This window comes from Morone saxatilis, unplaced genomic scaffold (genome assembly GCF_004916995.1).
Source record: "Morone saxatilis isolate NCDOM2014 unplaced genomic scaffold, NCSU_SB_2.0 Contig7, whole genome shotgun sequence".
Lineage (NCBI taxonomy): Eukaryota > Metazoa > Chordata > Actinopteri > Moronidae > Morone > Morone saxatilis.
Genome location: NW_023340246.1, coordinates 18,791,282 through 18,805,018, shown reverse-complemented (window position 1 = coordinate 18,805,018; position 13,737 = coordinate 18,791,282). Strand labels below are relative to the sequence as shown.

The window sequence follows — 13,737 nt, the reverse complement described above, 5'->3', positions numbered from 1 at the left end:
GGGGGGGCAGTGACTTTGAACCTGACTACACTCCCTACACCCCCACTCATTCAGTACCATGAACAACACTAACTGTGCCTCTGCCTCAAGAAGTTATAGATCCCAGTAGGGTAATGAGGAGATATGGAGAAATGTTGTGGAGGTTGGTATTAGGAATACAATTAGGTTAAAGGATAATAGACAAAGATAAAGGCCATATTCTCTCTTCTTTCTTGTTCCGGTCAGAGTCTGTGTACAAGAGATCCAAACACGCCGTGTTTCAATTCCAAACTATCAGCCAGGAATTAAAGGTCCGTGTTGTAACTTTATGAGGATCTATTTGGCAGAATGGATCTAGTATTATTTTCTTTTCATTGTGTATAATCACCTGAAAAGAACAATTGTTGGAGGGGCCACCATGTTTCTACAGCAGCCTAGAACGGACAAACAAAACACTGGCTCTTAATAGGGCATTTCCTTCTCTGCAACTACACTGCTAAATGCCACTAATTCTTACACACTGTTTTTAAACTTTAAGAATTACAAGTTTAAACCTGCAATAAACAATATTTTCCTATGAACAGTGATGTATCATGGGGTCACTCATAGTGACAAATCCTTTAAATTATCACTCAAATTGTCAGTCTCCACTCAGCTCCACTGAATATTTTAGCATATTTCCGATATTTGTTTTGGTCCTATGGCCCACAACTGTTTTTGTTCAGTCTCATAAGCGTTTCTGGCAGCAGCTAGGAGTTGAAATCAGTGAAAAACCTATAATAAACCCATTGCACACTATAGCTGCCCAACACCAAACAGCAGGTAGACAAAGTTAAAGACTATCTGATTAAAAAAAGTGGTCTAACGTCGCTCCACATTATATACTGCATTTGCAATGATCGCAGGTTACTTTTACTTTAGTATTTGAGTGAGAAATGGTTGACCGATGTTTGGTAGAGTCGGAGGAAACTTCCCAGCCTTTATAGAAATAGAAAACAAGGAACTTAATGATTTTGCTACGTTCTCTGTGTGGCTTTGTAAAATCAGGCGTTTGTGTATTGTACACTCCTGTGATCAGCCGATGATTAACTGATTAAGTGATTCAGCCATTGCTTTCCCCAGAGAGGGAACCATCAGACGACCTACTTCTCTCTCTTTTTTTCTCAGTCTCTGTCTCACTCTGTGTCTCTACCTCTGTCTTTCCTTCTCTGTCACTTTTCTCACTTCAGTAGTTTGTCGGCACAACTATTTATCAGAGATGATAAAAGGAAAAACAATCACGCAGTGAGATTGTTACTGCTGTTTCCAATGTCAAGAAAGAACTTTGAGCCTCAGCTTTCATGTAAAACTTGGATGAGAAATCCGTAAAGTGCTCAGAAAAAAATGGAAATTTTAACAAATTTTTAATTCAGTGACAACTGGGCAACTCCATGTGCTGGAAGCTCATGTTATGTGTTTGAGAGCTCTTGCACCTACTACATGGTCCTTGCAGGGAGATTGTGTTCTCTAAAGAAAGAATATTGAACAAAAGGCGTCATTTCATAAATTTATTGTGCATTCAAAGCATGATGACACAAACAATTTGCGTTGAACACATGAACGGTATACAATCACCAGTTTCTGTAAACTAGTTTTGGTTATTTGTTTCTTTTTAGGATTGTGAAAATCATTCATAACTATAAATAATAATCCAAAAGAACTGGAAGACATAACCTACATCTCTAAACTAAGATACAGATTTGTGAGCAGTTGGATACTTTATACGTTTTATGGTTTTAGCCCTGTAGATTTTTGTGTTTTCAGTATTTCAAGTTTGGAATTTGGATTTCTTGGCTTTGTAATGTTGTGTTTTGCGTTTTTGGCATGCTGTAAACCATAACTCTGGAGTGGGGCAGTTTATATCCAAAAGAGGAGATCAATTAATACTGGACGCTTACACACAGCTAATAAACTACGTTGTGTTCCCTCAAAGGTCAGCACTGTCAAGACGAATTGCTATAATTCAATGGCGCAAATTCACTTTCACCAAAGTTGGAGCTCGATAGGAAAATATTTTCCCTGCAAAAAAATTGGAGAGATCCTATTGAAAGTTTTAAATGGTGGTGTGACCAAGCCTTAACACCAGTGCTGTAATCAAAAGCACATTTGTTGAGTCCAAGAAAAGGTCCAAGGCCAAAACCAGTCGAGACAGAGTACAATGGTTCAAGTCCATGTCAGGACCGAGTCCAAATGAGAGAGATTGAGACAGACAAAAACAGAATGCTTTTGCCATTGCCAATGAGATAAGATTTGGCAACCAGGCATACGATTGCAAGTGCCACCTGGTAGGTTGCCAATGTCAATGCCCATTCTGGATGGATTTTGAATTCAACCCATTTTCTGAACAAGCGCCCCTCATAAATGGTTTTGTTTTGAAGGAGGAAGTTACTTCGGAAAAAAGAAAACATATTGCTGCACTCAGTCGAGACCAACAACAATATCAGGGCCAAGTCCGAGACAATAAAAGTCCAGACTGAGTGGACAACAGTGCTTAACACTAAGAACCAAGCTTACATCATCAGTACCCAGAACTAACACTGAAGTATCTGCACTAAGATAATGATGAAACTATTCCTGAGCCCCTGTGATAATGATAGAGCAGTGAACTCAAAGGAGAGGTAAGCAGGTTTTTAAATCTCATTCCTTGTGTTCCCACAATCATTATGTCTAATCATTTAAAAAAACTACCATCAGAGTATTTATAATAAGTCACGAGTCTTCTTATAATGAAGGCCTTATAAGAAGACTCTGTATGCCTGATGCTTTTTTTTCCTGCCTCTGTGCCCTTCGCAGCACCATCAGTCTGCTCTGCCAGCGATTCGCCATCCTGCCCTTCTCATTATCTTTCTGTTACCTCAGGCATCAAACCACCGCTGTCCTGAGCCGTGCAACCTCTATATGCCAGCTTCCCACACACACACACACACACACACACACAGCTTCTACACTAAAAAACAATATCATAGAGATACTCCAAAATAACCTCAAAACATCTCAACGAGTGCTTTGATTTCATAATGGATGTTTAAATCAGATTTTTTTTTTACCTACTTAAATGAAAAATATTTCAGTTTCCTCCTCCACAGCCACATATTCAGGCTTCAAATGATATTGTATTTTAGTGGAAACTTCTGTGGCCCACTTCTACTTCAATGCAGCTACAGTACACTTGCTTTGATATATATTTCACCTGGTTTATAAAATGTATGATGTTTCGACCAAGATTTGTGCAGAATAATGTTTTTGTATCTCTACATTGTCTCACAAAAGAAAATGGAATCAGGTTATTTGCATTAGAAGAGAATGAAATCATCCCATCCTATTGGCAGTTTTTGGAAAATAAGGTGAGGAAAATTAGATAATATTAAGACCTAAGCACTTGTCTTAGCACTTGTTAAGAGGCTTATTTTTGCACTTTGAGCACTATGATCTCACTCTGCCTGCAGGTTTACTTCAGAAGATTTTAACACTGGACACCAGCTGAAATTACTCATAGAGAGCATCACTTTTTGTAGCGGCCCCCTGCGTTTGTTGGTAATTCACCATTTCCAAAGGCGTCAGAGATCTGAGGCAGGAACTATCCAGCAGTCCAACCCCTCAAGCTGCAGGACGGACAGCCATCGGTTGGTGTGACCCGAGGACTTCACAGCTCCACACTCTGCCTGATTGGTTTTATATCTGTGGTCCTGTGACAGAGCACTGAATTTACTGAGCTGGAGGCTGTGACCTGCAAACGCTGCCAATCCAGGAGGTTTGAAACCATGACGTGAGCTCATTTATTGTTGGTACGATTCGGTTTCTGAGCTGCTGAGTGAGACGTTTGAAGCCTACAGGCAGGGCCACAGCCAACCCCAGTCCCTTCCTTACAATCCACCAATAAAAGTCTGTACAATTTCCAAATTTTCCCACATTTTATTTTCCATTTTGTTCCTTTAAATGTTATTTTTTCTGTAGCATCATCTAGGCACCCTACATTTTTGTTAGACCAAAACAATTATAAATCACCTTCATTTTAAGTTACTGATTTATTATTGTGCCCCAAAACCATAAAATGTCAAAAACGATCATTATATATCAGAATGACCCTTTAAATGACTCTCTATGTGTAATTTATGTGTCAAACTAATCAAGACTAATCAAAACTCCCTGACAGATTGTTAAAACTCCAAAGACATGAGCTTGTTTGTCCCTAATTTATAGTCCTGAATGCAGGGTTAGCTGCCCCATGTCACATCAAAATAAACAATAAACAATAAATCCAAGGTTTTGTAAACATTCCAAACTTTTTATGTTTTTAATCTCTATTAAATCTCACAGAATGAAACAACAATATTTGAATCTGCACCAGGAAACTCAAGAAGTTGGCAGAATGCATCCAGATTAAATTGAATTAATCCTAGGTACATTTAAATGGATTTTCTTTTTCTTTTCAAAATAAAAGTTGGAGCAAAATGGCTGAATCTCATAATCTGATTCTTGTCTTGTCCTTATCAGATTTTCACACTATTTAACAATTAACAAAAGGTACTTATGACAATAACCCTTTCTCTGATAAAAAAAAAACAAAAAAACCCTGATATTGCTTTCTTTGCTTCCGGTGCATTCATTTTGGTTTAATACCAATAGAGACCTACACTACAACAGAGAATCTGACTATACTCTAAATGCCACAGAAAGGATTTCTTAAATTTTACAGTGTACATTTTAAGGAATCCTCAGACATCAGCAGTGCATCTCAGACTTCATACTTTAGACACAAGAAAAAAGCGGCAGCAAAAACCAGAAACACAACAACTGTATTAGAATTAAACAAACAGCACCAGAGCAAATGTTCTTAATATCAGGTGACACAATTACATCTCTCCTTCCATCCCTGGTTACAAAGTTCCTTCGAGACCTAAAAATCATTGACTGAAAGACCTGTCTGAATCTCTCTTTATCAGTGTATAAAATATGACGTGCAGTTCGTACCTGCGGTGTCTGGCGTACTTCCCACTGACGTGACCGCTGCCATCACAGCCTGGGGTGGGACAGCTGAGGAGGAAACACACACACAGTCAGAATACGAACTTGTGTCAGTGATGCAAAGAGAGGACTTTTATCCATTTTAACCTGTCATTATGTTTGGAGTTTGTTCTTTTTTGGTGTCACAGTTAGTGGTTTCTTGGAACGTAATGCACATATGGATCAAGGATGGAGAAGTGGATTGAGTGGTCTAAAGAATGAATGTTCACCATGCCACTGAGTCTCCACTGGAATCCAATATAACCACTTTGACTCCGAGCCAACTTCAGCTATTGTCCTCCACAAACAAGCAACATATAAACTTGTATGCTAGACTTTTGGTGGACAATAATTCCCTATAGCCTACGTTCAGACAGACTCAGACAAATTCATTTCAGTGAGTCAGAATTCCCAAATGGAAATGGAAATGGCAATATTTGAAAAAACACCCTCAATTTTGCAAAAAAGTTTTAACGCTTGCTTGAAAAAAAGGGATGGGAGATGGAAACACTTTTCAGAATTAAGATGAGCTGTTTCCGCTCCGACAGTCTCCTGATTGCTCCCATGCCTCTATAATAATCCATGATCACTCCACACAGATCTGATGTTACCTTCCTCACATTAATACATGAAACAAACTGAACTGTCATATTTCCATCGTGTTTTCTGTATTGTTTTTCACCGCTTGACGTTCGACTGGCGCCCTTTTAATTACATCCTCTTGTTGCGCACTCTTCTTCTGGTTTTCTGACTGGAGAACTGGAGTCCTGAAGTAATGAATGCATGAACTCCTAACAGTCGCATAACAGTAGTACTTGAAATTTGTTAAACATTTGCGATACATTTGGATGGAAACAAGGCTACTGCAGGGTTGCCAACACAGAGGGCAAAAACTGCAGGTTGATCTGGTAAATAAGTTTAACCTGCCTCAACTTCTTTTTGCAGTGCAATACAAGTTAATCCGCCATCATTGATATCAACACTATTGGAATCAAATACATGCATACATACAGTACTGGTAGATTACTTTGTAACACTAACAACAATGTGAAAATGCTGAAGATTAAGGATGAATTTTTCAACATTATTTTCATTTGACCTTAATTTGGAGGACGCCAACTCATCTCATTCAGCTGTTTTCACTGTCAGCAGCAGGTTCAAGTGTTTCTGTCTGGATGTTTTGTTTTTTTGTATCATGGCTGCAGTCAGCAGCAGATTTCTACAGGGCTCTGAGTCACTCTGCTGCAGCTTTCAGGCCTCTCTGCCCCGAAGACACGCAGACCGCCAGCCAACGCACGCTGCTTGGCTTCAGGGACTACACACCCGCGACCTCTGACCCAGCACTGCAGAGCTCCACCCACCCTCCTCCCATCATCACCTGATCTATACACTCTGTAACTGCAGGCCAGAGTGAGAGCTGCATGAAGATAAAGGAGGAGATTTAACATCACGAGCGCAGGGAGGCAGAGGAGGAGGAGGAAGAGGAGGAAGGAGATAAATAGGGTGAGAAAGAGGAGGAAGGCAAGGAGAAGGAGTTTGAGGGAAAAGAGGATGATGACAAAGAATACAAAGGGAGGATTTGGAGGGGGGGAGAAAGAAATAGGTAGAAGGGGGCGAAGAGGAGGATAAGAAATAGAAGTAGAATGAGGAAATGAGGTGGAAAAGGAAGAAGAGGATGGCCACAGTATAGTAGAAGGAGGGGTAGGAATAGGAGGGAGAGGAGAGGGAGAAAAACATGATGAGAAGGAGAACTAGTGGAGGAAACGAGGAGGAAGAGGAGGCAGTTTGTTCAAGGTGAGGCGGTTCATCAATCAGTATGGAAGCAGAGACCAATAGTGTTGACTTATTGATCCCATAGCTCTGTGTGTGTGTGTGTGTGTGTGTGTGTGTGTGTGTGTGTGTACAGTCTTCAATTCCCAGATACAATGTCAAAAATGCTTTCCAATCATGATATAACTCCCAAAATGCATCAGTGCAACCTTAACCTTAACAAGCTGTTGCGTTGAGTTTTAAAATCCTCCATCTCTTAAGCATACTTTTTTTTTTTTCATCTGTGGTGAGAAACTTCCACTTGTTTCCAAAGCAACTGAATATTTCTTTCAGGAAGTTTCTTGACTCCGGTGCAGAGATCTGTATTACTTACTGAAGTCAACATCCTTCAACTCTTCACAACAATTTATTTTAGATTTAGTATGAGACCAACTGTTTAAGACAAAAAGTGCATGACAATATATCCATCAATGTTTTATATCTCTTGTATCTCTGGCAGTATTACATGTTCTGAGTTGAAACCATACTTCCTTATTCTGGTTTTCTGCATTTGGCATTCATTCATTCATTCTGTGTCCCAAATGGTGGCCTTAACCCTTGCCGACTTTCTTTGAGTTGCACTTCAACCCTGTATATGAAAATGACTGTGTTATTTTATTGAAAGCATCAATTTTACATTGTCAAATATACAAAGTAGCCCTCCAGACAGTTTTCTCCCTTTTGTTGGCTCTCAATTTCAAAAAGGTTAGAGACTCAAGAGAAAGAAAAGTTTAGTGGGTCACCAACACTTTAGGTTCATCATCAGGGTACCATAAATATCAACAGCATATTTCATGAAAATCTGGCCAGTAATTAAGCTCTCTCCATCTTTAGTCCCGTTAGCTAGCTGGACAAAAATCCCTTATAACTGGAGTTAAAATGGAAACTTAGGGCAGTGATAGATATATAATAGAACCAAATATGTCAGAGTGGCTGCTTCCATTTTTGCCCAGCGGTCCACTCGCAGTATTGTAGCAACAAATTCCCCTACGGCCTAAAAAGCCTCACTAGACCACCATTATAAAAGAGAAAACTGTTGACAGGACACCTCAACTACCAACAAGGTTAACACTCCTCGAGCTGAGAAATGCGATTTAAAAATCAGTGACATCAACACAATGTAAAGTCTATGGGCCAAACAGGAGCTCACAGGCAAAGAGAGAAACACTACTGCGCATATTCGTTGGGCCAAATAACCATGGAGTAAACGTAAACCTAAAAGTAGAAACGTTTTTGGGTGTATGCGCTGTATCACTGGATTGAATAGGCACCAACCTGGCGTTTGGTATATATCTACGGCTGTGATGCAGCAGAAATTGCAGATTAGATTCCCACTGAGCTGGCAGATGTGATTTGTTTATTAAGCAATTAAAATTAAGTCATGGAAGACTTTTAATATCGTTGCCACATGTCTTTTTTTCTCCAAAATCTGCCACGCCACAATGACAAATTAATTTGTATATGTTTATCCCTGCAGATTAGTCAGATTAGTGACTGTGATGGAGAAAATAAAATGATGAAAAACATTCAATGAGTGCTCATGACATGCTTATGGTATTTCACAGTATTAACTGTTAACACAGTTATTTCTACCATTACTGCTAACTTCAAAGGTTCTCTGTCCATGTCTGGCCCTGGGTGCACAGCCCTCACCGGCACCCATCAGATTTAAATTCACAGGTGAAACAAGCTGAGTTTTCTGCTTCTCTGCTCAGGGCTCACACAGTGCAGACAGGACATGTTGTTTACAGTAACGCGTTGACCTGGATCAAACCGGGTTCAACCATAATCTGCTGCGCACACCAATATTTGTCAGTTTTACTAAATGAGATTAAGTGAAGCAGAAACTACCATCCTGCACACACACACACACACACACACACACAGGTAGCAGTTATATTCAACATTTACTGTCAGCAGCAGCTGGTATGTTTCTCCAGTCATGACGCAAAATGAAGTAAGTCATCAAAATGTAATAAATTACTGGTGGAATTAGTTGGTTGAGTAGATGACACACTGCTGACCCACTACAGTATGTTCTAAATCATGATTTCCTCAGAAATACTACATCCATCTGCATCTATTCACTTCGCCTCAAGCTCAGCTCCCTCTTCAGCTCAAGGATCTGGTACAGCTCCTGCATCACTGCTGATGAACTGAATCAATCCACCCATTCGTCTCATGCTCCATCTTATGCTCACTCATTAACAAGGCATTGTTTTTTGTGGTTCGAAATTGAATGTAAAGACTCTCATTCCAGCTGCAAACCATCCGAATGTGCAGAAGAGGACTTCACAGAACTCTATCATTGGCAAAAAAAATGGTGTGTAATGGTATTCTGATAATTCAGAAAAATGCCCTCTAGAAGTCAATTTACTTTTGATACTTTAAATACATTTTGCTGACTTTGTCAATGCACAACTTGGAGTCTTTTTAAATTGCTGTATTGCTACTTTCAAGGATCTGAATACTTCCTCTACCTCTTATTAACACCCCCCCCACTGTGCCACAGTGCCACAGCCTTCTGTCATTTAAAGTTGTGTCAGTAACACTGTTTCATGTTCTTGACAAGTTCTTACAGTCATTCCTGGGTGACTCGATCAAAAAGCACAACTAGATGATTAAACTGCGAGAGCAAAGAGCTGGTCCACTAGACTCACAACACTTCGCTCAATAAAGACTGAAGCCAATCTCCCAGCTTTTGTTACTAAAACTAGGTGAAAGCAAAAACTGATGTTATATATTAATTTCTTCTTCATCTTTGGACAACATTACAGGAAGAGATTGGTTGAGAGACGGATTATCCAAAGTGTTATGTGGGAGTCATACGTTTTTGCAACATTATAAACAGTTAAACAGAATCAAAAAATGTTAATTGAAACATCCATTTTCAATGTTTTAAAAAGCTCTCTTTTTGATTTGCTATATATCTATCACTGTGGAGGAGTGGAGGAAGAGCATCGTTTCAGGTAAGGCATGTCCTTGAAGTAAGAAGTGTACATTTGTAAGCGGCTGTTCTTGCTGCCTTTCAAGCAACAACCTTGCATTTAGAAATACCCAGACAATTGGTAGGCGGGGTGATCTCCAATCGTCTGGTATTGCAAGACTACTGTTGTGAGACATGCACAGTGCTTCGACAATCAGCTGACAAGAACAAATGTCCGGTAACAATAAACTACTCGTGTTCATATCAGGCCAATCGTTCTTCTCAAGGTTTCTCTATTATTGCCCACCTGAATGTCGGTGTCACCTGACATATTACTGCCAAACACACTGAACTAATGCACCCAATCAGAGTGGGCCCACATAGTGCGAATTATGATATCATGAGTCAAAACTATGAGACATGGGGAGGGAGGACGTCTTTCAATGTTATTTTCTCTTAATGAATGCAAGGTGGTGACACAATTTAATACCAAAATGCAATAATAATAGTGCAATTCAATGTTAAATGTGTTTTGCAGAGGTTTACCTACCTGAACAGCTCCTGTGTTACTGCTTCCACAGCGGCTTCAGACAGAGACAGAACAAAAAAACTGATGTTATAACATCACACCTGCTGTTAACTTACAGTATGTGATAGATTTGGCTATTTACTGATGCTTCTAACTTCAGAGTGAGCATTTAATTAAAGATGTATTACGCTAACATGAGTAAAAATAGCTGTCATATTAGCTAGGGTAACTAGCCAGCCAGCATACTGTAGCCAGGTTGCCTTTAATAGTGTGTTTCTTCTAGACAAACAACAAACAGACAAACATACCTCTAACTCCTTTGGACCGTGTGCGATGGCGTTTCCTAACCACATTCACCTCCATCTGAAGAGGAAAACACAAGTCAACTCTATTAAACTGTAAAGGTAAAAAGAAACTATGTTGTGTTATATGCTCATTTCAAATGGGTTTCCTAAAGCAACCGCCTAGAAAATCCCTTGCAACTGCCTTTGGAAATGCAACATCTATCACCCTGACTCAATAATCTGCTAGCAGCACCTTAGCAACTAGCTACCTTGAAAACCATATTTAGCACTTAATAACACCTTAACCACTTAGCAACCAACTAGAAACCACTTGGCAACCACTTTAAAAAACTTAGCAACAAACTGCTGAAGGTAGGGCAGTAGCAGCTACCTCTAATTAGCAATCACTGCTAACACCCAAACAAAGACTTTGCAATCCATCAGCTCCTGCAAAAGGAAAAACTTATTAACCTGAACTGTTTAGAATCCATCAGCTGGAAACATAATCATTAGCAACGTAGTAGTAGCAACACATTAGCTACCACTCAAATGGTGGCTACCACCAACAAGTCTGGGTTGCACCAGTTTTTAAATCTATAACTAGATTTGTACAAAATCTGTTGCATTATCAAAACAAATTGTCTTAGCTTTTGAAGACATAAGTAATGTATAAATTGGTTACAAGAAAACATCTGTAGTGCTGTCCAATCAAAAGCAATCAACTATTATAGACAGGAAGTCACTGTAGCATCACTATCTGTATAACAAAAATAACTGCATTATGGGACCAAACAATATATTACATTTAATTGCCAATACTTGTTTTATTTGTACAGAAGAAGGACGTTTGTTTCAAAATGATTTCATGCAGTTTATTAGGTATCCCAGTTTCCATCATTATTAAACAGCATTGTATCACGTGTCAGGTCATACAAGTCAACCATCTATATATTTATTTTACTCTTCACTGTACAAGGGTCGTCTATCAGCTACACAGTTACACTTGCAATTACTGTGTGTAAATATTTAGTAACAACTCATCTCTACGTAAGAAATCGTTTATGTGGTGCAACCTGTTGTAATTTAATGATAGGTAAATCTCACACACACAAAGTAGCTAGTACACACAGAGTTTTTTACTCTCCCTTCTGTTGTTGGTGTTGCTTTTGTCTTAATATCTCTGCTAGTTCATTAAAGGTTATTTCTCTTATTTTTCAACAATGAACATAAATTATGCAACAAAAAGTGTGACTTACTTATTCTGACATAAACACCAGCTGGTTGTGACAGTGTATCTACCTGGTCAGAGCTCGGTGTAGCACTGGTCATGTAGCTGAAGAGTCTTTATACCAAACAGAATTCAGAAGCCGTCTTCCAAAGTCATGATCTGCAAAAACAAAACACAGTAACTTCTCAGTTCTGCAGGATATCAGATTCCCAGAATCAAACCTGTATGCAGTTGTTTCTTTCTGCTTAAGTGTCCTTGAGCAAGACACTGAACGGTGGCCTTGTCACTTTAGTTGAGAAGCTTCTGAACTGATAATTGTCTTTCTGAAATGTATAACTATAAAATAAAATATATGGTCTTTAATTGATAGTGACAGCTGAAGAGTGACAGGAAATGCGGGATGGAGAGAGGAGATTACATACAGCAAAGGGCCACAGGTCGGATTCGATTTGGCTACTGCAGCATGGAGTCTTGGCACCAGCTGTACCAGGTGAGCTAGCCGGGCGCCCCTAATTATATTTTGTTAACATTTTGACACCTGAGAGAGTCCTGCCAAATACCATCTATAAATTTTTACTGATATTTTCAAATGTGAAATTTCATTTATTCAGTCACTTAAGTGTTTCTCTGGAAAGGTTGAACCACTGCTAAAAACATTTCAGCAACCTACAGAATAACATTTCATTCATTCAGTCAATTAGGTTTTTGTCTGCAGCGGTTTTACAGATTTACTGCTGAAAACATTTCAGTGACCTACAGCTAAGCCAGCAAATGACCCATAACAAGGCCAAAAACATGGATACAATAAGTCCTTTAAAGCATTCATCTTAGTCCTGAAAGGATGAGGTGCTTCAGAGACAAGACATCTTACTTCACCAGCTGTGAACTGAAGACTTGAAACTAGAGATATTAAGATACCATTTTTTCTTTCCTGATAACGATTCCGACACCCAAACTTTGCGTATCAGCCTATACCAAGTACGGATCCAATACATGTCCGTTACAAAATAGATACTATATGTATACATATATCTAATTCATTTCATGACTTAGCTATCCTGGGAGAAAAGAATGGCGAAAGAAATACTACTGGGAAGTAGCAGGGTCCGATTTCAGAACTGATAAACTACTTGGTATCAGATCGGTGCACAGGTACACATACATACATACTTGGCCAATACCCAATACCACATTTTAGGCAGTAGTGGTGGAATTTCCGATATTGGTATCGGTATTGGACAACTTAATTCAAAACTTAAGAATGTAGAATAGCTGCTTTCATTTTTAAGAAGAGCAGATGGTAAAAGTGGATCACAATCATCAGTAATTGCGAGGGTTTCACACCTATTTTCACACCAAGCAGAATACCACGACAAGTCACGAGGAACAATAAATCTCATCTGAAATTCTCACCGCCTGCAGAATGAAAGTTTCCATGTGAAAGACAACCAAACAGGGTTTTGTGAATTGGGCCCGATTGACCTCTCCAGGGTTCTGAAAGAAAACAATGATTTCGCTCATCAAAAAGTTACGGCTGATGAGCAGCGAATCTCTGTGCTACCTAAGACTCAAAGATGAAGCTGCTTTAAGAATCTCCTTCAATGTAATATGACCACCTCTGCAAACAATACAGAATGGCAATCCCAAAAGAAAAATAACTGGATTCTTTTAAATCTTTTATCAAATTAATCACAATAATCTCCCTTTGGGCTACATTATTACCAGCAAAACACATCGAGATCTGCTGGGAGACACTAAATGCCAAAACCAGCACACAAAAGACGAAGTAAAAACACACACTGATGATGAAGGACAATGAAACACAGCACAAGCTCTGCGTGCTTCCTGTCTTCCCTCCAGCTGCAGTGGCAGCTCGGGGGGGCGTTTGCAGCGTTAATATAAATTGTAAATTCGGACAGCCCTAGCCTTGAGACTGCTC

At 39.3% G+C, this 13,737-nt stretch overlaps 1 protein-coding gene across 1 annotated transcript in view; it reads right to left on the bottom strand.

The window, feature by feature from the left end:
• myt1la (myelin transcription factor 1-like, a) overlaps nucleotides 1-13,737 on the bottom strand; it is a 63,205-nt gene that overhangs the window by 37,556 nt on the left and 11,912 nt on the right. Inside the window, exons 2-5 of the mRNA XM_035678087.1 lie at nucleotides 11,870-11,957; nucleotides 10,595-10,649; nucleotides 10,308-10,341; nucleotides 4,990-5,052 (exon numbers count right to left, since the gene is read on the bottom strand). Of these exons, the coding sequence (XP_035533980.1) occupies nucleotides 4,990-5,052; nucleotides 10,308-10,341; nucleotides 10,595-10,649; nucleotides 11,870-11,899 (182 nt within the window). The 5' untranslated portion in view covers nucleotides 11,900-11,957. The remainder of the gene's footprint in view (nucleotides 1-4,989; nucleotides 5,053-10,307; nucleotides 10,342-10,594; nucleotides 10,650-11,869; nucleotides 11,958-13,737) is intronic.